The sequence below is a fragment of the Vicugna pacos genome, chromosome 7, assembly GCF_048564905.1.
Source record: "Vicugna pacos chromosome 7, VicPac4, whole genome shotgun sequence".
Classification (NCBI taxonomy): Eukaryota; Metazoa; Chordata; class Mammalia; order Artiodactyla; family Camelidae; genus Vicugna; species Vicugna pacos.
This window is the reverse complement of record NC_132993.1, coordinates 58,508,708-58,532,935: the sequence shown is the minus strand read 5'-3', so window position 1 is coordinate 58,532,935 and position 24,228 is coordinate 58,508,708. Positions and strand designations below refer to the sequence as shown.

The following is a 24,228-nucleotide window of genomic DNA, read 5'->3' as shown; positions in this document are numbered from 1 at the left end:
CTGTTCCAGGGACCACACTTTGAGAGCCACAGGACTATACCAAGGCCATTAGCAATGAAGGCACACCGCTATGAAGAAGAGGTAAATGCATGGACGTGTAATTAACTCCCTAACATGCATCCTGATGGAAAGTAGTGACAGAGGTAATTTAGGGAAAAACAGCTGAATGTCCAGATATCAATTATTGTATCATTACATTTGCCAATAGAGACAAAATCTAACCACAACCAATTATTTTCCCACTCACTGCCAAATTTAACTTATTGACCTAAATCGTCCCAGAAGCCAACAGTAGGAACTTAACTAAACGTAGTCAAGTGCCAGCACTGACCCAGTGCAATGCCTCAGCTATGTAACTTGTTCCTACCACTCTTCTCCCGCAACCTTCCGCCCCAGATCACTCCACACCACACATCTAGGCAGTGCACATTCTCCCTGCTGTGCTGCTGGTGTTCGACACCACCCATTGCTTTCCTCTTGAAGCCCTTTCTCCATAGTTCCCCTGACGTGGTACCATGTATTTTGCTCATTTTCGTGCTGTTCTGAGTGCTCTTTCTCAGCTACTGCAGAACGTGGTTCAAACCTTAGCTCTCTTTCTCAGAGATATCATTCAATCTCACTGCTTCAATTATTAACCCCAAGGGTCTATTTTCCAAAAGTAAATTCAAGAAAAAAACATTAATTCTCCCGAATGTTAATAGGCAATTATTTCTAAAATTATTTTTTTGCATGATGTTAAAAAAGGTATTCTTTGTTCACATTTCCACTCCTCACCCCACCCCCAAAAACAGATCTTATAGTCTTGTTAGTCAATGAATTAAAATGTTTGAACTTCTACAAGTATATTTAAATTTTAAATTCTCATATTTAAGGTTAATGACTCAGTTTTAGCCAATATTTTCACAAGACATAGACATCTTATACTATCAATTACTAATCTAATAGAATTATAAATAAGTATATGGAATTTATTTTTACTTTCTCATATATAACCCTTCAGAAGCTTTATATGGGCATTGATGACTGTATGTAAGATCTACAGGAACATCTGTCAATTTAGAGACTGTAGGTTATGTCACTAATGGTCTTAATGATGAATTTGCATATCTACATCTTGACATATAAAGACATTATTCAACTAGCATTTCTACAATCTGTAAAGTAAATTTATGCCATGTTGTGAAAGTGCCACTTAATAAGGTGATATTTCTTATTACTGTGTGAGATTGTATAAGTATTTGAAAAAAATGTGTGGATGTTCAAGTCTCAAGGATGTATCTCAAGGCTTCTTTTCCCTTCCTTTGTGCTTTTTAAATGTCGAGCTGGTTGTTTATTGAGAAAACACATGTTGAACTCTTTCTATAAGCTGCGTCTTATGACAGATGTTAGGAAAATAAAAATGAATAATACATACTTGAAAAGCTTGAACGCTAGTATCCATAAATTTAAGCCAGAAGTAAACAGCAAGAACAATAGTCAAATTTCTTCTAAGTTGATACCTTAGTATCAGGACCAGAATACAGGCAGTCCTTTCCCCCTAAACTTGATTCCATACCTTGAGGCCAGGTTGTCCTTTTCCAGGTGGTCCTTCAGGGCCTCTTATTCCTGGAAGCCCTGCTTCTCCCTAGAGAAAAATTACAATGATGTCTTAGCCAACCCTCCATAGGTAGTATACACCTCTTGTCTCTTCTTATGACCAGTAGATTTTCTGCTGAGATCCTCCAGAACAAAGCAGACCTTTATCTCAAAATCAATTTGGAAATTTATCAACTCGAATAAATTAATATTAAACTCTAGTTTAGCTCAGAGCAGCTGAAATATGAAAAAGTCCAATTTCTCAGCCAATTTCCAAAGCAGTCATCTTGCTTTCCTTTGGCTCTTCATTCACGTTTGGTGGTTTTTTTTTTTTTTTAAACACAAGAAAGACCTTCAGCCTTTCCATTTGCCATTTTTCACGACTTATATTGAAAAATGAGTATTTCAAATGTCAACTCACAACACTCTGGGAAATCTTTATAATGGCCTTACTTCCTAAATGCATTTATAGACTTTCCTTTTGGAGGGAAAAAGAAGTGTTTTACTCTGGGTTTAAATTAAGGTGCTTTCTAGGAATCTCAGAGGGACTAGGTCACTGGAGGACACCACGGCCAAAACACCAGAGAGGAGGCAGCAGGTGTGAGACACCACTCAGCCTTTGAATTGGCGCTCTTTCTATCTAAAGAAAGTGAAAAAGGAAATCCAGAGTGGTGGGATTTTTTTTTTCCTTAAAAAGACTAAACTTGTCTTAAATGGTTTAATTTGATCTCCCTCAGGGCAAAGATATAGTGTGGTTCAATAGTTTTAACTCCAATAACATGAAAAACAGTGTTACCTTCTTCCCTGCAGCTCCATCTTCTCCTGGTACTCCTGGCTGTCCCGGGAGTCCTGTTGAGCCTGGCTCCCCCTAGTGGATGAGCAAAAATTCTATTTTCCAGATGTTTGTATTTATCACACAACTCCATTTTGAGGTACTTGTAATTGGATATATCTTATAAAGTATGAAAAAAAGTCTATGAGCAGGGAAATCTTAATATATGAAAAAAGTCTATGAGCAGGGAAATCTTAATAGTAATCAGTAATCTTTAAACTATTTGACCCTGGGCAAGTTTGTTAACCTCTCTGGGTCTCAGTTTTGGGATTATGTTGTCTTGGGTTGAATTGTGACTCCCATAACCCCCCCCCCAAAAGATATGTTGAAGTCTTAACTTTTGGTAGCTGTGAATTTGGACCTTATTTGGAAATCAAGTTAAGATGTAATCAAGTTAAGATGAAATCATTAGGACTAGCTGTGCCTCCCTGCCAGCCCAGAGTCCCAGTCGCGCCTCCTGCCTAGGCTTCCACAGACGTCACCAAAATGCCGTCTCAAATGGAACATGCCATGGAAACCATGATGTTCACATTTCACAGATTTGCTGGGGATAAAGGCTATTTAACAAAGGAAGACCTGAGAGTACTCATGGAAAAGGAGTTCCCTGGATTTTTGGAAAATCAAAAAGACACTCTGGCCATGGACAAAGTAATGAAGGAGCTGGACCAGTGCCGAGACGGCAAAGTGGGCTTCTAGAAATTCTTTTCGCTAATCACCGGGCTCACCATTGCATGCAATGACTATTTTGTGGGCACATGAAGCAGAAGGAAAAGAAGTAGGTGGCCCTGAGCAAGTTAGTCCTGCCCCGATAAGAAGTCTCCCAAAGGGTCGCTTAAGGAAATCTGCCTCACAGCTTCCCCCTGTATAAGGATTTCCTGAGCAGATTGGAACCCTTAGAAAATGTACAAATAAAACCCATCTCCCCTTGGAGAAGCAGAGAAAGAAAAGCCAGAAAAGCTTTTGATTTTTATATTGCTTGCATCCGCTTGCCCTCAATAAACAAAATCCTTAAAAAAAAAAACCACCATGAAATCATTAGGATAGGTCCTAATCCAATCCTACGACTGGTGTCCTTACAAGAAGGGGAGAACATCACTGAAGACAGACACACAGGGAGAACACCATGTGACGACAGACACCAAGATTAGACTGATGTAGCTGCAAGCCAGGGAAGGCCAGGGACTGACCACCAGCAGAAGCTAAGAGGCAAGGAAAGGTTCTTCCTTATAGGTTTTGAAGAAGCATGGCCCTGTAGATACCTTGATTTTTTTCCTTCTAGCCTCCATAACTGTGAGACAACACATTTCTGTTACTTTAAGCCACTCAGTTTTTGGTAATTTGTGACAACCCTAAAAAACTAATATAAAAATGAAATGAAAAAGTTAGGACCCAACATTGCTTCCAGCTCTAATATTCAATAATTCTACTTGCTTTCAAGTTAATTTGTGATTATGAATAAGTCCATTAAAACATTCAGAGAAAACACATGCTACTTCCAGCAGTACAAAAGTGTCCTTACTGCATTTATTAAGAGCAAAAAAGATTTAAAATACTCTAAAGTCATTTCAACTAAACCAGACTTTGAAAACTAGTGGGAAAAAAAGCACAGTGAACCTAAAAATAAGTAGAAGGATATAATAAAGATGAGAGCAGAGAATGATAAACTTGAAAGCAAAAAGCAAGAGGACTCACAAAATTTAAAGGTAATAAATACTTAGAAATTAATAAATATAAATAAACGTCTAGCAGTAATGAGTAATATTTAAAAAGAAAAGACACAGAAATTTTATTAGGAATGGAAGGCGAATAAAACTACACACATAGTAAACATTTTTTAAATCATAGAAAATTTCTGTGATAATTTCAAAGAAATATATTGGAAAACATTAATAAATTGATACACTTTAAGAAAAATATAAATTAAACAAATGACATAGAAGCAATGAACAAGCTACATAAACCAAAATTCAAATAAATTGAATCAGTGATTCAAAGTCTTGAACTTCCTCTCCTTCGGATCACAGGCTTTGTTGGTTTTGCAGTCAAATCTTACCAAACTTTTAAACATTTGAAGAACAGACATTCCCTGTCTTATGCAAATAGTTCTGAAAAATAGAAAAAGAGGGAAGTCTACCCAATATATTTTATGAGGTTAAAAAAAACCCTTTAATTTAAAAAATCATACAATAACAAGACAAGAAAACCAAATTATAGACCAGTTTATCTAAGGAAAAGGATGCAACTTGAAGTTCTGGTCAAAATGGAGAAATAGGGACTTGATTTCATTTCCCACCTGATGCAACTAAAAAAAAGCAGACAAAATATCTGAAACAATGACTTTCAAGACATTAGACACCAAGTGATGAAGGATAATAATCCCTGAGAGAGGTGAAACAAAATAGGCAAATGCTATAATTTCCCAAGTTTACTGCCTGGATAAAGATTCCAGTCCACAGTGCAGGGAGAGAGGATCCAGGGAAAGTTCAAAAGTCTCTCTAATTTAAGGAGACAAAGGGGAGAGTCTGGGCAAGCCCAAGTGTCAGAAATTCATAAAGTAGATTACCAGAGAGGAAGAAGTGACATGGAGAGAACTTTGAAGATCTGCTGAGCATCCCCCTGGAGGCATCAAGTGAATACTGTTCAGCACAGAGTGAAGAAACTTCCCCGGGCCAGGAAGACAACCCATTTAAAGGATTAGAGAGAACTGACAGCACATAAGATACAGTGCCTGCTCCCAGTGGCAAGAAAGAAAACTTCATCGTTCTGAAGGCAATGATTAGAGTTCTAAAAAGGGTCTTGCCTCAAAAGTGGAGAAAAAATTAACCCTAGACTAAATGCTGCTCTTTTCCTACCTAATAAGCTTAAAAGCAAGAACAAAAGGCTCAAAATGTTTTCAAGTAACATAGAAGCATCTAAGAACAAAGCTTAAAAATATTTATAGGAATACAAAAAAAATCTAGCACCCAAAAAGGTAAAATTTACCTTTTTGACATCTAATCAAAAATTACCAGGGATTCAAAAAAGCTGCAAAAACTGACCCAGAAAATTACAGGTGAAAGAGTTCGTAGGTAAGGACATTAAAACAGTTTTCATACTGCATTCCATATGTTCAAGAAACTAGAGAAAAGTTAAAACATGTTAAATAGAGACATGAAAGATACAGAAGGACATAAATTGAACTTCTGGAGTAGAAAATTGCAAACTATGAGATTAAAAAATACACTGGATAAAATTAAAAGCAGATTAGCTATCACTGACAAAAAGATCAATAAACTGAAATATATAGCAATAAGCTCTATCCAAAATGAAACACAGAGAGAAAAGAGACTGAAAAAGAATGAGCAGAGATTCAGTGAACTGTGAAACAACTTCAAGCATTTAAATTTAAAGTTGGAGTTCCCTGGGTGAAGGTTGAGGGCGGAAAACAGTTCAAGAAATACTGGCCTAATATTGACAAAATCAGTAACTCACAGATCCAAGAAGATCAATGAATTCCAAACACAAGGAATATGAAGAAAATAGAACTAAGGCACATTGTAATCATATGGCTCAAAACCAGTGATATGGAGAAAATCTCAAAAGCAGATAGAAGGAGAAAAAAGGAAAAAAAGCTATCAATCTAGAATTTCAAACCCAATGAAAATATAGACAGATGTTTTTGGAAACCAATTCGGCAGTTTCTTGAAAAGCTAAACAGATACTTACCATATGACCCAGCCATTTTACTGCTAGGTATTTACCAAAGGAAAATGAAAACATGTCTATATTAAGATATGTACACAAATGTTTATAAGATCTTTATAATATCCAAAAGCTGGATAAAATCAAAATTTCCATTAACAGGTGCCTAGATGAACAAAGTGTGGTATATTCATACAACAGAATACTATTCCGACATGTTAAACATGGATTTCAAAATAATTTTGCTGAGTGAAAAAATTGCAGGAAAAAAGCATATATAGAATATTTTGCTATTTATTATAAAATTCTAGGAAATGCAAACACATCTATGATAACAGAAAGCAGAGCAGTGGTTACCAGATGATTGGAAAGCAGATCTGTGGAAGGCAGATCAATAGAGAAAGGAAATATTAGGGAGGGATGAAAGGATGGAATTACAAAGGGACATATCATAACTTTAGGGGGTGATAAATGCTGGTATGATCTTAGTTGCAGTGATGGTTTCAAGAACCGTCAAGAACCATATGGCAAAACTTATCAGCTACACTTTAACCATGTGCTTTCTTTTTTATCATTCAATAAGTAAAATTATTTAAAGTGGATGCAAAAATTTGGAATAAAAGATTAGTCAATGTAATTATTATTATAAAAAATTATACATCACAGTCGAATTTACCTCAAGAATGCCAGGATGGTTCAACATCTAAAAACTCTGGAAGTGTAATGTTAATAGATTAAAAGGGAAAAACAATACAGGTAGTAGATGCAGAGTCTAATAAGATCCAATATTCATTCAACTTTTGGTACAGTTGAAACAGAACCTAATGGAGAATATCTATCAGAACCCTACAGCAAATGACACACTTAAAAGTGAAATTTTAGAAGCACTTCCTCTGAAGTCACTTCACTGCACTGAAGATCCTACCAGTGTAAAATGATAAAAAGTGAATAAGAAATAGAACTAAAAAGGAATAGGTAAAACTTTATTTTCAGAGAACATGATTATGTACAGAAGGTGTAAAAAATCAAGAGACTTTACAATTAGAAATAATAAGAGATTTTATCAAGTGGCTGCATACAAAAATCAGTATACCAAAACAAAACAAATGACAACAAAACAATGCTTTTCCTATAGACTTGTTACAGCTAACTAGAAGGTACAGAAATAGAAAACAATCCACATTTGCAAAAATTTCTCCAAGTTACCTTTTTAACTAAAAAAAAAAAAAAGAAGAAGGAGAAGAAGGAGGAGGAGATCTTTATGGATAAAATGACAAATATTTTACTGAAAAATTAGTTTAAACCTGTGGTTTGAAAGACTCAATATTTAACCTGAAGACAGAGAGGTGATAGCACTGAGAGACAAAAATAAGACAAGTGGATCTGAACAGAGAGCTCAGCACTGATTCTCACAAATATAGAAACTTGATATATGACATGGGAGGTACTACAAATCAGTGTGGCGAACATGAACTGTTTAATAATTAATGCTGGGATATTTGGTTATTCCTACAGGGAAAGAACACATCCCTACATTACCCCACCCACAAAAATAAATTCTAAGTGGATTAAAGATCTAAATAAAAAAAGTAAAATACCAAAATTTTCATAAGAAAATACTTAAGAATATGTTAGGAGTCAAGAAATATTTTAAAATAATATTCCCAAAGCCCAAATCATAAAGGGACAGAAATACATCAAAATCTAAAACTTATGTATACTGAAAAGTGCTCTAAGTAAAGTGAAAAAGACAAGCCATAACCTAAGATATTTGCAACCCAAATAACAAAGGACCATTATCCAGATACATAAAGAACTAGAAATTAATAAGAAAAGGACACCCAACATCCCCCCAAAATGAGTATCTACAGAAATTTACAAAAGAGAAAAACTGAGGTCCACTTAGGCACACAAAAACTGTTCAGTTATGAGGGAATAAAAACTGAAACAATGAGATATATTTTTACACACTTCATATTGGCAAGAATGTAGAGAAAAGAGCATTGTCACCTGTTGCTAAAAGGAGACTAAATTGGTCCAAACATTTTACTCATTGTCTGTTCCAGTGTCTGGAAAATTCCCTGCGATCTTCCAATTCTGCTTATAGCAATCTATCCTCTGCTAGTGAGAGAGACATGTATTCTTACTCAAGAGGAAACTCAGAGAATGTTTATGGCAGCCTTGTTGGCAAGTGCAAAGAATGGAAAGCAATTTAAATGTCCATCAATAGGAAAATGGATAAATTTAAATGAAATATTTTCATATAATATAGTATCATAGAGCAAATAAAATGGGTGAATCAAAGGCATAAAAACACAAATAACACATAAGGCTAAATATAAATAAAATTGCTGAATGATATATTATGGAACGTTCAAGAATATAAAAAAGCAATATATGGTTTATGGATAAAAACATGTGGGAAAATTATACAAACTTTGAAAGAATGATAAACAGCAAATTTATGGGAGGGAGGGCAATAGGATTCGGGGCACAGGCAGAGACCTCTAGCTATGTCTATAATGCTGCTTCTTAAATTCTAGAATGAATGTGGCAAAAAGTTAATATTTGATAAAGTTAGGTTGTGGAAAACATGGGTGTTCTTTGTTATTCTCTACAGTAATGAGTATGTTTTAAATATTTCATTTTTTAAAGTGAGAGAAGCTGAAGATTTTACATCTATTTAGTGCAAAACTGGGATTTGAACGTAGGTAGTGTCACTGCTGGACCTGCTGCTCTATATGGCCTCTCTGAAACTGGCATATAGATGACACAGTGTGTTTGTGTACATGCGTGTACTCCAGACGTGTACAGATGTGAATATAGTGTGTATATATGTAGATACACATGTACACATACTTAGCATATTTAGCACTTAGCACATCGTGTGACTACACCAAAAGCATCCAACGAATGGCCACTATTATCACTGTATTAGTACATTTTGTATCTCTTGCAATCATATGTGTATGTATATGCAACATGTATATTCGTCTTAGACCCACAGCTTACATATTCTTCTAATACCCAAGTTCTCATAAGGATCACGACAATGCCAGTAGAACAATCATGGATTTTCATCCTCAGCATGGCTTCTAGATCCTGTATGCCTTCAGGATGAGTTATAGAAATTGTGAAGGGTAAAGAAAAGATTCATTTATTTATTCAACAGCATTTGTTGAGTACCTACTGTGTCCCCAAACTGGGGTGAATCATAAACAGGAAAAAAAGTATACAAGGTCCCTGCCCCAGTGGAGCAGCACTGTCCAACAGAAATATAAAGCAAGCCATACATGCAATCATAACTTTATTAATAGCTACATTTATAACATTAAAAGATGAAAACAATTCTAATAATATGTTTTACTTACTCCACTGTATCTGAAATTTATCACTTCAACATGTAACCTATATACAAATGTATTAATCACCTTGTTTACATTCTTTTTTTGTACCAAGCTTTGCAATCCAGTGTGTATAGTACACTGACAGCACATCTCAGTTCATACCAGCCACGTGTCAAGTATTCAGTAACCACATGTGGCTAGTGGCTGCTCTACTGAACAGTGCGTTTCCGGAGGGTATAGTGAGATGAAAAGTCATTCAAAAAACATGCAAGTTGAGATAAGTGGTAAAAGCAAGGGAAACAAACAGTGTGCATTTAAAAAATTGGGTAACAGGAGTGGAGTGGACAGACTTTAGATTTTAGAAGTGACTTTTAAAGAAGTAGCTTTTAAGCTAAGATCTGAAAGATGAGAAGGGGCCAGCCACAGAAGAAGGGAAGTGACCTTTCCTGAAATCCTGCTGTGCTTTTATAACACGGCAGGCAATAACATGTTTAAAGAATCAGTCGGTGCTGAAAGAGGACTTACTTCTGATACTAATCAATAAATAACCAAAAAAGTCATCATTAAAAGAAACTAAGATTTTGTTTTTTCTTAAATGATAAGAGTTAAGCATCAGACTCTTTTCTGAATATTCAGAAATCAGTGAAATAACATTTAGATGACACATACATGATCTGTATTGCATTTGGGTATAATGAAACTTTACATAATGTTACCTAAATTATCTGAACGCTTCTAAGCAGCTTAGTCAACTCACCTTTGGACCTTGTACTCCAATTCCCACTGGTCCTCTAGGACCTGTAGGTCCTCTCTGCCCTACTTCTCCCTGGGAGGAAAGAATATTTGATTATAGCAGCAAAAGAAAAATAATATATTCCTACCTTTGACCTCCTAAGAGTAAAATATATCAACAAAATAAGATAAAACTGAGTTTTATGTGCTCCATTCACATGTGTGTGTGTATATATATATTCAAATATAAATACATATCAGATATATAGTTCAGGCAGACATATATTTTTATTTTATATGCATACACACACACACACATATGCACACGCACATGCACACATACATATGAATGTATATATGATCTGGCTTGAAATATAGGTGATGTAGCATACTCAGAATTGACTTTAAGGAGCCCCCAAGGAGGGTACCTGAAAAAGATAGGCCGTTATATTCTAGAACAACTAAAATTGACACATGAGAAGTCAGGGTTACTGCTGATCAAAAGCAGTAGCATAACCAGAGAGAACAGCCTGAGCTCCGCTTGGAAATCTCACGGACTCTCACTGTCCTCTGCTGAGCTGCATCTCACATGGGAGTCTCTGACAAGTGTGCTGAAAGATGCATACTCTCAGAGAAGTTATTTAACAGTGATTAGTGATTCTTTGCAGCAACGTTAAGGACAGCTGGTTAAATAGTAAGTGTCATGCCTCTCCCCCAGGGATAAACAATTGTTCCAATTCAGAAGATAATTTGATTCCCAAGTTCATAGAAAAATTTTGTTAGATTATTTCTGACTCCGTATCTTTATCTAAACATTTTTATTGTTGGACCTACCGTGGTACATTGGTGAAATGAAAACTAGCCAACCCACAGGCAGCCTCTATTGCTATTACTGCTTGAGTTGCTAGAATAGGGTCTCAGAAGTAAAAGTACTGAAAACAATACGTTAAGACTGTGTAAAGATAGTCCATCCTCCTCAGTAGCCACAGGTTCTGCATCCATGGATTTGAAACTGAGTCCCCATAGAATCAAGTTCTTCTGCCGAGTTTGTGATTAACTTCTCTATCCTAGACTTTTTATTCTCTTTCTTGTCTGCCCCTGTTCCCTCAGGAATGAGGAGTATCAGAGAAAAGAGGGGACTGAAACCAAGCAGGACCCTGCGGGGCCCTCCTGGGCACAAACGCCCCTCCTTTCTCCTCTATTTCTTGTTTGTAGAAAAGGTTTTAGTCTTCTAGGCCTTCCCAGCATTCCAATGAGCAGGCACATGCAGTTACTAATTAGGGAAGTGAGGGGATGCAGAAACAAAGGAAAGCAGTCAAGAAAGGGAATGACAGTAGTTCAGTGATAAAACAGAGTCCTAGTTCCTCCTCAAGGGATAGACATAACCATCTGGCAGATGTATTTGAGCTGTTCTTCAGGAACTAAGATCCCCCCTTCCCCAACTGCCTCTTGTTTGTAGAAGAAGCTTGGCATCTCTGCCTGCATATTATACCTGTCTCTTCTGCTGCTTTAACCTCTGCATCATATGTCTCTGCCTAGTGCTAAATGATTCTGCTTACAGATTTAAGATTTGTGCAAATAGTCCCTTACCCGAACCTAGCTTCCCATGGGGAGATAAGGAAATATGAACAAAAATAACAATTGTCAAGATTTAGGAATATCAGGACCAGACTCAGTTCAACCGAAGTCAACTGACCAAGAACAAAATGTCCTCACAACTCTCCTCAGACCCTTGCCCCTTGCTGGCACTCAGACATCTGAGGTTGACTGTCACTGCTTGGCCTTAATTCTCTCATCTTTCCCCACTCCCTAGCATGAAAGAAGCTTGAATTTTACCCCAAACTAAGGTTCTTTAGGGCATTAGTGTGCCATCTTCTTGGGTGGCTGGCTTTCCAAAGGAAGTTGTTTTTCCTTGCCCCAACACCTTGTCTCCTGACTTATTGGCTTGTCGTGCAGGAAGTGGTCTGAGCTTGGACTTAGTTACAGATTCATCCAACCTTAGACGAAAAGTATCCAGGGAAAATATTCTAAAAAGTACCAAAATCAAGACCTGAATTTGCCGCATGCCAGTAACTATTTACATAGCATTCACATTGTATTTGGTATTATTAAGTTATCTAGAAATTGCTTTAAAAATACAGGAGGATGTGAGTAGGTTATATGCAAACCATTTATATAAGGGACTTGAGCAACCTTAGCTTTTGGTGTGGGAAAGGGGTGGGAGTCCTACAGCCAGTCTTCTGCAGGTACAGGGGGATGACTGTGAACACTTCTAAGAGCATAAAGAAAACATATTACATTTTCTAAACCATTATGGATATCAGTAACATTTTGCATTAAGCAGAGATCTCTGGTTTTTAAGTTCATCTCCTCTGCTGCCTTCCAATGCACTGGTCACTGACCAGAAAACACCAGTTAGAACATAGGTAGATTAAACTCTGCTCTCATTTAGAAAGTTACCTTGGAACCAGGTAAGCCTTGTCCTGGGGGCCCTTGTGGACCAGGTGGACCAATGGGACCTTGGATTCCCTTTAAAATAAAGTTTAAAAAATAATATTAGTGTAATTAAGAAGAAATTTGGGTAAGAATAGTTTCAGATCCTATAAAATAAAAGTTTAGTCAACAACCCATAATTGATTACTTATTTCTGGTTCATAGTAAGGGAAGCCTTCTTCCCTGTTCCCCTCTGCATGGCTGAAGTGGAGACCTAGTGACTCTCCTGGACCATGTGGATGAGGGCAGCACCCTTGGAAGGGCAAATCAACAAGAATGAAGAAGTCTGAACCTCTGAAGACCCTGATGAACAGAGCCAATACACCAGCTTGGAGTTATAAATAAGAGAAATAAAAATTCTATCTTATTAACCGATTTCAGCTCTCAGTCACACGCAGGCAAATCTATATCCTAGCTGTACCAAGTGATACTTCTCAGGATGTTACATTGAAAATTCAACCGAGGCTCTAAGAAGCTATAGCCTGCAGACACCAAACTGAAGAATGGTCTGACACTTGACTCTCACTCACACTGTGAGTATAAAAAAGGGAAGAGACAGAGCTTGATAAGGTCTTCTGGAGAAAGCAGTTTCATAGAGTATTGGAGAAAATGAGAGAGTTGCTTTTCTCTTTACCACATTCTAGAAAGGAAACATCAGTGAAACCAGCTGGAGACCTTGATTTTTGTGTTCGGGACACAGTGGGCCAGCGTCTGACTCGTGCCTGACAAAGCTAAAATGGGCTGTGACAGCCCAGAGAGGGCTGGGGTGGGATCAGCCTGTGCAGCCAGAGTTTGTCAGTGCAAAGGCCACACGAGTTATTTTTCTGTGGGCCAGATGTACTCTAAATGCCTGGAGCTGACCTGGAACTGTTCTGAATCCTGTCCAAGAGGACCTGAAATAGTAATGGAACTCCAACAGAGAGAGTCAGCATGGAGTAAACCCCCAGAAAAGCAGAGGCTGATGGGGAGAAACAGCTGGAAGAAGAGAGTCCTTCATCCGTGTCCCAGGAGGGGCAGCCGCAGGGGCAGTGCAGGCGCCCCACCAGGAAGTGTAATCATCAAACATCTGCCAAGACCAGAGGACCCAAAGCCCGCCAACAAGAGAACAGCCAAGAACGAACCTCTGTGCCCTCCCCCCATCCTCCCACCCTTGATTCAGCCTGGGAGGCATAAGAAGCACATTCGACCCCATGGACCACAGGCTGTCCCTGCATCTCACAGCAGATGAATGAAAATTAAAAGGAAGATTAATCATTGACTAGATAGTTTTTATTACAAGATTGAACCTGTGATTTGAAACTGAGAGGTAACCCTATAACTTGCTATTACCTAAAAGTGATAAGAAAAGTCAATAGCCTGCTGGTAATTTGTTTCCATGGCAAGAAAAAGAAAAAAAAATTTCCTCACTGAAAAATATTTGAAGGCATGATGAGAGACATAATAAGATTTTCTTTTGTTTTCACCCCACAGGTCATGATGGTGCAAGTAATGGTTATAGATTCATGATTATTTTATCACAAATGTTGTCTCCAGTTATATGATACAATTGCTTATTCATTTTTTATGCTTATTCATTTTTAAATGACAGATATTATTCCCCTTTTCTCTGGTTGATGAAGATGAAGCAGTCTAAAAAAATTTAAGGAAGCTAAAGTTTAGTGTAAATATTGAGTTATCATAAGAAGAAATTCTTCCTGACTTTTACCGGTGTCTACAAGTCGCATGCAAGTAACCCCAAAATTCAAAGGTTATATGTGCATGCATGTGGGTACACATGGATATGTGATTATTTATATTTCACTTTACTTAGTAAGAGATTTGAAGTAGTCAGGCCCCCAAATACTTAGTGAAAATCTGCAGGCCACTTGTGGGATATTGAAAACATGTTGCTGGAAACAGGAGTTCCCCTAGAAACCGCACTTGGTCATGATGTATAATCTGTTTTATGTGCTGTTGGATTCTATTTGCTAATATTTTGGTCAGGATTTTTGCATCTATGTTCATCAGTGATATTGGCCTATAATTATCTTTTTTTATAGTGTCTTTGCCTGGTTTTGGTATCAGGGTGATGGTGGCTTCATAGAATGAGTTTGGGAGTATCCCCTCTTTTTCACTCTTCTGGAAGAGTTTGAGAAGGACTGGTATGAATTCTTCTTTGTATGTTTGGTAGAATTCCCCGGTGAAGCCGTCTGGTCCTGGACTTTTATTTGTAGGGAGATTTTTTATTGCTAATTCGATTTCACTTCTAGTGATCGGTTTGTTCAAGTGGTCCGTTTCTTCTTGATTCAGTCTTGGTGGACTGTATGTTTCCAGAAACTTGTCCATCTCCTCTAGGTTATCCATTTTGGTTCCATATAGTTTTTCATAATATTCTCGCATGATATTCTGTATTTCTATGTTATTTGTTGTAATTTCTCCATTTTCCTTTCTTATTTTGCTAATTTGTGTGCTCTGTTTTTTCTTCTTTGTGAGTTTGGCCAGAGGTTTGTCAATTTTATTTACTTTTTTTAAAAAAAAGCTTTTGGTTTGATTGATTTTTTTCTATTGTTTTTAAATCTCTATTTTATTTATTTCCTCCCTGATCTTTATTATTTCTTTCCTTCTGCTGACTTCTGGGGTTTTTTTGCTCTTCTTTTTCTAATTCTTTTAGCTGGTGAGTTAGACTGTTTATTTGAGATTGTTCTTCTTTTTTGAGGAAGGCCTGCATTGATATAAACTTCCCTCTTAGCATTGCCTTTGCTGCGTCCCATAAATTTTGTGTGGTTGTGTTTTCATTTTCATTTGTCTCAAGTTATTTTTTAATTTCAACTTTGATTTCATCATTGACCCATTGGTTTTTTAATAGCATGTTGTTTAATCTCCATGCTTTCCTTTTTTTTCTCCTTTGTTTCTCTGTAGTTGATTTCTAGTTTCATGGCTTTGTGGTCATTAAAGATGCTTGAGATAATTTCTATCTTCTTTCCCCTAGAAACTGATGAGTGGGAAAATTAATTTCTGTAAGAGAAATGGAAAGATCTAATAACAGTAATCCAGTGGGGAAACATGTAAAATAAAGGATAAGAAGAAAAATGAATAACTGCCTACAGAGAGGTTAAATTTAAGTAGAATTTAAATCATTTATCTTAAAAAGGTAAACAAATTCTTTTCTTGTTCAGAGCAGTTTACAAATAACACCTTCTATTAAATTTCCTATCCAGTAGGGATTGGCTCCATATGATCATGTGTACCTTGAAAGTTTTTTTTCTTGGAAAAAAAGAGAAGTGGATGAGAAAATAAAAGAAGTCAAAGAGGGTTTTGTTGGGTTTTTTTTTTCCAAGCTGAAGAACAAGAACTTCTATCAAAAAACAGCATTAAAGCCAACAGGAAGTGTCAGGTGGGAGGTCCAAGATTCACAGGCCATCTGGAAACACTTGGCTTTCTTTGAACCTCATTTTCAGCCCCATAGTGGTGACTCAGCACCAGGAACACCATAAGACCCAGGATGTGACAGTACTGTCCAGCCACTTCTGGAATCAAAAACTAGCTGAAGTTATTTTGCAGAAACTAGCAAATAAACTGCAAAGTTTTAGAATGCCTGGGGGTATAGTCAAACCATGATCCTGTGTAGTCCCTCCCCTCAAAAAAACAGCTCTTAGTTACTATTTTTTTTAATTGAAGTACAGTCAGTTATAATGTATCAATTTCTGGTGTACAGCATAATGTCCCAGTCATGCATATATATACATACATTTGTTTTCATATTCTTTTTCATTAAAGGTTATTACAAGATATTGAAGATAGTTCCCTGTGCTGTACAGAAGTTGTTTGGTTTTTTTTTAATCTATTTTTACATATAGTGTTTAACATTTGCAAATCTCAAACTCCCAAATTTATCCCTTCCCACCCCCTTTCCCTGGTAACCATAAGATTGTTTATCATGTCTGCAAGTCTGTTTCTTTTGTAAATGAGTTGATTAGTGTCCTCTTTTTTCTTTCTTTTCTTTTTTTTAAGATTCCACATATAAGGGATATTATATGGTATTTTTCTTTCTCTTTCTGGCTTACTTTGCTTAGAATGACAATCTCCATGTCCATCCATGTTGCTGCAAATGGTATTATTTTATTCTTTTTATTGCTGAATAATATTACATTGTATAAATATACCACAGCTTCTTTATCCAGTCATCTGTTGATGGACATTTAGGCTGCTTCCCTGTCTTAGCTTTTATAAATAGTGCTGCTATGAACATTGGGTTGCATGTATGTTTTCGAATTATGGTTACTTCTGGATATATGCCCAGGAGTAGGATTGTTGTATCATATGGTAAGTCTAGTTTTAGTCTTTTGAGGAATCTCCATACTGTTTTCCATAATGGCTGCACCAAACTACATTCTCACCAGCAATGTAGGAGGGTTCCCTTTTCTCCACACCCTTTGAGCATTTACTGTTTGTGGGCTTTTGAATCATGGCCATTCTGACTGGTGTGAGGTGATACTTCATCATACTTTTGATTTGCATTTTTCTGATAGTTAGCAATATTGAGAATTTTTTCATGTGCCTATTGGCCCTTTGTATGTCTTCACTAGAGAATTGCTTGTTTAGGTCTTCTGCCCATTTTTGGATTGGGTTTTTGTTGTTGTTGTTGTTGTTATTAAGTTATATGAGCTGTTCATATATTCTGGAAATTAAACCTTTGTCAGTTGGATCATTTGTGAATATTTTCTTCCATTCTGTAGGTTGTTGTTTTGTTTTGCTTATGGTTTCCTTTGCTGTGCAAAAGCTTCTAAGTTTAATTAGGTCCCATTTGTTTATTTTTGCTTTTATTTCTATTGCCTGGGTAGACTGTCCTAGGAGAACATTGCTAAGATTTAGTCCGAAAATGTTTTGCCTATGTTTTCTTCTAGGATGTTTACAGTGTCTTATGTTTAAATCTTTAAGCCATTTTGAGTTTATTTTTTGATGGTGTGAGGGAGTGTTCTAACTTCATTGATTTATATGCTGCTATCCAGTTTTCCCCACACCACTTGCTAAAGAGACTGTCTTTTCTCCATTATATATTCTTGCTTCCTTTGTCAAAGATGTATTGATCATAAGTCCGTTGGTTTATTTCTTGGCTCTCTATTATGTTCCATTGATCTGTATGTCTGTTTTTGTTCCATGATCGTGCTGTTTTGATTACTGTCCAGCTCTTAATTATTACCGAAATATTTATATACAGATTTATCTTGGCTTCTCCTGTACCTTAATCCTCTTAATTTGTAACACATATTATACTATAATATATACATTATAGTATATACTATAATATATATATATAATATGTATTATACTGGGACCTCTACCAAGGGGAAGGAAATAGAAAAAGGAATAAGATCCCACTTGACTGTTGCTTGGATTAACAGCAAAATTTCTAATTGATTAGAATATGGTTAGAAATAAACTCAGAGTTAATGTCAACAGTGAGATTTAGAATTATCTTTTTTATCCTTCCTTTCTCACACTATGCTAGATAAAGGAAGTACTATTTGCTCTCTAAGCAACAGAATAATTCAAACCTTAATCATCAATTTTAATCAAACTGATTTGCCACTTTCTATACAGAAGGACATCCAGAAAAAATTTCGATTTGTTGGCCACTTTGATTAAATAAGATTATGTAGGGAGATGGTACTGTTATATTATCTTCATATTATTTTGCCCTAACAAAGTTACCCAGCTTTTTCAAGTTATAGTCAGAAGATTTTGGAAGCAGTTCAGCCGTAAATGTAGAGCCATCCTCAGAGATTTTTTTTTTGACCAAGAAGGGCCAAGAGTCATTTATAAACTTTATCTGTGCTTTGCTTCTATTCAGGAATGATGCTCCTTCAGTAAAGTGGTTGCCTCTGATTCTGGTCCTTGTTTTAAGTTGAATACTTTTCCAGATTGATATATGGGTAGGGAAATACTACTCTATTAGCATTAGAAAAGAACGGGATATCATCATTCACAAAGCCTCAAGGGGAAAAACACACACAATCCAACAAGTAAATAAACTATCATTCCCAAGGGAAACTAAATATATAATATATTTCTCCAAAACTGTTATTCTGTTAATTAGGCTTTAATGTTGAAAGTCACAGCACCGAGAAACACACAAATTATTTTTTAAGTCTTTGGAAGTTCTAAAGACTAAAATCTCATGAAACCATCTCATCCTTCCCTACATGCACTTTTTGATATGTATTCCATTGCAATTTGACTATCAAATATATGCACAGCTGTTTGCGGGACTGGCCTTCAGTGAACACCAGGATTTGGCCAGAACGTTCTGTACCAAAGAGAAAGAGAGAAGGCATTGATTACCTGTTCCCCTTGACTCCCGATTCCAGGGATGCCCATTGGTCCTTGGGGTCCCACAGGTCCCAAATCCCCCTGTATAGAAAATAAGTCAGAAATATAACAATAAAACTGAACTTCATTTTTTCATACTTTATTAATCTTGAATTATGCTGGATTAAAATCTGTCTTTACACGATAAAAAAGTTCAATACAGAAAGTCAGAAAACATCATTCTTTTTAAATAGTTTATAGTTCAAATTTGCCAAAACAGTGTATGATGTTTTCACTAGTCTGAATTGGTGAAAATTTGCACTAGCTTATATTTATCATTCATTTTTCTCTCAAGAACCAAAAATTCCTGAATAGTTATTATAATGACACAAACACTTCTGTTAGGATCATAACAGAAATATGTAAAAGTATTAAATTCTTAGGATACAAGAAAATCAATATTTGAGAGAGAAATTAAAGAAAATATTTTTAAATTTTCTAATTTTTTCTCTAAATCTTACTAAAATGCATTTTAAAAATTAAGAAATTATCTAAAATAAGTGCAACAAAATTGAAGACCCTCACTTTCTCCTTCCATGAAATAAATTTGGGGAACAAAGTGAGAGTTATCAGGAAGAATGACAGTATCATTCATCCATTCTTTGTGTCTTTCAACAAGTGTTTGTTAAGTTCCAAACATGGGGAACTGTTCCAAACGTAGGGAAACAGCAGCGACCAAAACAGCCCAAAATCTCTATCCTCATAGAGCGTTCATTTTTGCAGGGGAAACAGAAGATAATAAACAAGATGGACAGATGAAAAAAAACAGTATGTTGAATAATGGTAAGTGCTGAGAGAGGGTACAACTCAGTGGTATCGCACATGCGCATGCTTAGCATGCACGAGGGTCCTGGATTCAATCCCCAGTACTTCCATTTAAAAAAATAATAATAATAAGTGCTAAAGAGAAAAATTAATCAAGGAAGGGGGAGATAGCTGCAATTTTGGATAATGTAGCCAGTGATGGCCTCACTGATGAGAGGGAATGAACCAGGTAGAAGCTGGGAGGGAAAGTATTCCAGGCAGAGTAAACATCCAGTGCAAGGCTGATGCCTGGCATGTTCCAGAAACAGCAAGGAGCTAGTGAGCATGAGGGAAGGTGACAGAAGATGAAGTCAAGGGAAGTGTGGCAGTGGGCTCAGGCAGAACAACCAACAGGAACTTTTAGGTCATAGTAAGAATTTTGACTTTTCTCTGAATAAGGTGTGAAGCCACTGGAGGGTTTTGAGCAGAGAAGTGAAAGATCTGACTTAGTCTTGAAAGGCTCACTCTGGATGCTGTATTGAGAATAGATTAAAGAGCTTGTCTGAATGAGAGATGATGGGGGCGTGGACCAGGCTGTTGGAGTGAAAGTGGTGGGGAGAGCTCAGATCCTACTATACTTTGAATCCAACAGGATTCATTACAGATGGAGAGGACCCTAGGATGTCTTTGAGGGTTTTGGAAGAATAGACTTGTCATTTACTGAGGAGAAGCCCGAGAGAGAAGCAAGGTTGGGGGAGGGTGTAATATCAGGAGCTCAGTTTAGGACATGTTAAGCCTGAGATGCCTAAAATAGACATCCAAATGAAGGTATCAAGTAGGCAGGGGGGAGCTGAGCTGTAGACATAAATTTGGGAGCCCTCTGTATACAGATGGCACTTAAAGCCATGACTGCGTGAAGATAGAAAGATATCCAAGAAGATAGAAAAGAGAGAAGGTTCCAGGACTGAGCCATTTGGGCCCTCAAGTAGTAGAGGTCAGAGAGATGAAGAAGAGCCAGCAGTGGAGACTGGTAAGGTGCAGCCAGAGAGATCAGGTGAAGAGATTGTTTCAGGAAGGTGAGGATCCTATCAGGGGTGCTACTGATAGTCAAGTAAGTCGACAACTGAGAATTGACCATTGGGTTAGGCAACGTGGATGAATATGCTTAGTTTAATACCAGTTGTATTTAGACTACATCAGGATGTACAAACTTTTCCTTAAACAGTTGGATAGATAATATGTTATGCTTGAGGGCCATAATAATGTCTCTTTCATAATTAATGAGTGCTGCTTTGGTAGTACAGAAGCATCCATAGACAATACCTAAGTGAACAGGTGTGTCTGTATTTTAATAACCCTTTATTTACAAAAGCAGGCAGCCCGCCCTATAGTTTGCCAGTGCCTGGGCTAAATAAGTATATTTTTATGAGCAAAAGCACATCATTAGATCATATTTTATACAATATTAAAAAGCATGCTGAACCTGTCATTATGACATGCCTTGGAACATGCTTCTTAGAGTTTATGTCAACCCCTAGTCTAAATAAATACCATGGAAGGAGAAACATAATGGACTCAAGTTCTAATTCAGAGCTCAGTTGTTCTGACTCAGAACTTGACTGCTTATCATATGGCAGGTGCTGTGCCACATGCTCTTCATGCTTTATCTTACTTAATCCTCACAATGACCATCTGGAAGGAAGCACCCCCATTTTCCAGATAAGGTCAAGTGGCTCTCAGTCACACAAATGTTAGATGGCAGAAGCAAGATTCACATCCACTCCCTCTGACTCCAGAACCTCACTCATAATCACTATTCTGCAGATACTCAATAAACACATAAGAGATATCCTCTCTTGTCCATTATAATTTACATTTAACTATCTGTACTAAAACTATATCCTTGTTCTGTAACAACTGTATATATTTTGGGGTTGTTATCATAGTAGTGTTTATCTAATCACTTGAATCATGGAATATAAAAGAATAAGAAAGGAAGAGAAGGGGAAGGGAGAGGGAAGATATACTGGTTTGGTAAGGGAATAGCAGATGAAAGCTTCACAGTTACTATGTGATAATGTCCTGATGTTTCAGTGTGTTTTCTCTGCGTGAGCTCCAGATATAAAGCCACAAATGCCAGGTCAACCACACCCGAAATGGTTAATTTACTGAACTCATAACACAACAGTTCTGTTGCGCTCAGTTCTCACTGCTCCAAAGGAAGAAAGAGCATTTTACCTATTTTTAGAGTGTTTTGGAGCTGGAGTTACACAACCAGAGCTGAACTATTTAAACCAAGAATTGTATTACATCTAAAATTTGTACAATTCTCTATTTATTCTCCACTATCTCTACTACTTAAATACAGATACCCAGAAGAGATAGCTACTAGTAAATGACAAATAAAAAGAATAAGTAATTCAAGTAGAAATACAACACCCAAGATATTCATCAATGTCAGTCATTATTCTAATATAATGTATAATGATGTGCTTAGATATTGACATATAAATGACTCCAAATTGATATGAGGTCTCTTTTTTTTTTGCGCATTTCTTAAATCCTTTCCTCCTTCAGCAGCTTTCCCTTCCCACGGGTCTTTAAGGCCTTTATAAATAAACATCTGTGTGGTATGGTTGTCAGGTTGTATACAGTTCATAAATGTGCATACATAAAGAACAAGGGAAAAATAATGTTATTGCCATCTTTTCTATTCTATACCCTGTATGTAGTACCTTGTCCCCTTTGATTGACAGGCCTTGTAATCCTTGTGGGCCAACTGGTCCTTCAGAGCCTTTTTCACCCTGAAAGTATATGAGAGGGATATCAATGCACTAATAAAAATTAAGGTTTTAAAACAAAGAATTCAAAGCATCCAAATTCACTGCTTACTACAAATGGGTAATTCTACCTAGCTCCAAGATGTGTAATTTGCAAAAAATAAATTAGTATTCACATTCATATATAGAAAAGAAACTGTCCAAGTAGAACACATAGGTGGCATCACTGAAGTTGGAAAAGAGCTCCATTTCCAGTTTAAGTAGAAATATCAATGGGAGAGCTAATCAATCATGCGTTGCAGCCAACTGAATCAGTCTTACGTTTCCTCAACTTTGCTACAGCTGATTCTTATTATTACATAATGAAAATTTGTCTCTCAGTATATGAAATAATACTTGCTAAGACTGAAATATTATATGTTTTATATTAGCATATAATATAACATAATATAAACATTTATTGAAAACTTAGTTCTAGAAGAATTCATGGAAAATCTTCTTGGATATGCTTTTAGAGTCATAAGGCCTATATGAATAGCTCTGGTCAGAATGTAGTATCAATGAAGTCATAATCCTTTATGCATTTGTACAAAAAGTAAACTGTAAAATCAATCATAAGTAGCAAACATTTCATGAATTTATTTGAACCAAGGGTAAAATCAAAGAACGTTTTCAAGAAACCTAGGAAACAGGAAATATGTATGTCTTCTATGTCTCTCTGTATTCATAATTTATTCACATAAGCCCTGTGACATTGCCAAGCTGTCCCAAGTTGCACGTGTAGAAGACTCCTGGTCTTGGCCTTGCAGGTGGGGGAGTGAAGTATTCTGACTCGTGGGTTCTTCTGATCATTACCACAGAGTGTAATTGCATATATTCAATCCTAAAACAACAGTGACTATGATGAGGTCTTTCTTTGGTGAGACAGAGGGCAGTGCAGTGATATGAGTTATTTTGAGTGAGGATATTATTGTATCATCCAGTTGCACCTGTCACTAGGACGTGCCCTAAAATATGCTTCTCAGTGTTTCACTTATTCCTATCTCATTTCTTTCTTATTTTTGGAAAAAAAACCCTACAGATAATAAAGAGAAGTAATTCTATTTGAATTTTCCAGGTTGTTTTGGCTACACACTAAGAGAGATTTATTATGTGTCAAAAAAATTCAAGAAATTATGTGTCAAAACTTTTTGAAATGCATTGCCAAATTGCTGATCTCTGACTTCTCATGATATCTGGGTTAGTTAAGGGCATTAGTAATGTCCCTTTTATCCAATATATTATTTCCATTTATTATGACAAATTAAAATTTGTTAGTTAACAGTGGCATCTTCTAAAATTGAACCCAGCAGTCACTCACAACTTGGAATTATTTGTTTTGGCTAATTGATTTCCCTTTAGTTGAGATTTAGGTTTCTCATAGGTAATTGAATATTGATCATGGTGTAAGCATGAGAATGAGAAGCAATTTTAGAGTCTGAGGCTGTATTGAGGAGGTCAGATCTTAGTAAATTGACTAAATGACTGAAATGGGAGGTCCTAGACACTTTTGAAACAGCATGTGCTTCTCTGAGCAGTGTGTCTGCAGGCATGTATGTGAGTGTGTTTGGGAGAAAGACTTTAGAAAAGAAGGAAAAAGTTCTCCAAAATTTATCCTTACTTATTCTGAAAGGCTGTTGATGCTGCCCAAAATGTC

At 36.5% G+C, this 24,228-nt stretch overlaps 1 protein-coding gene and 1 pseudogene across 1 annotated transcript in view; one reads left to right on the top strand and one right to left on the bottom strand.

Moving 5' to 3' along the window:
- The window catches only part of COL28A1 (collagen type XXVIII alpha 1 chain), a 150,554-nt gene that overhangs the window by 82,692 nt on the left and 43,634 nt on the right, over window positions 1–24,228 (bottom strand). Inside the window, exons 15-20 of the mRNA XM_072964931.1 lie at window positions 22,488–22,556; window positions 18,982–19,050; window positions 12,628–12,696; window positions 10,193–10,261; window positions 2,372–2,443; window positions 1,556–1,624 (exon numbers count right to left, since the gene is read on the bottom strand). Of these exons, the coding sequence (XP_072821032.1) occupies window positions 1,556–1,624; window positions 2,372–2,443; window positions 10,193–10,261; window positions 12,628–12,696; window positions 18,982–19,050; window positions 22,488–22,556 (417 nt within the window). The remainder of the gene's footprint in view (window positions 1–1,555; window positions 1,625–2,371; window positions 2,444–10,192; window positions 10,262–12,627; window positions 12,697–18,981; window positions 19,051–22,487; window positions 22,557–24,228) is intronic.
- LOC102530981 (protein S100-A10 pseudogene) lies at window positions 2,894–3,186 on the top strand (annotated as a pseudogene).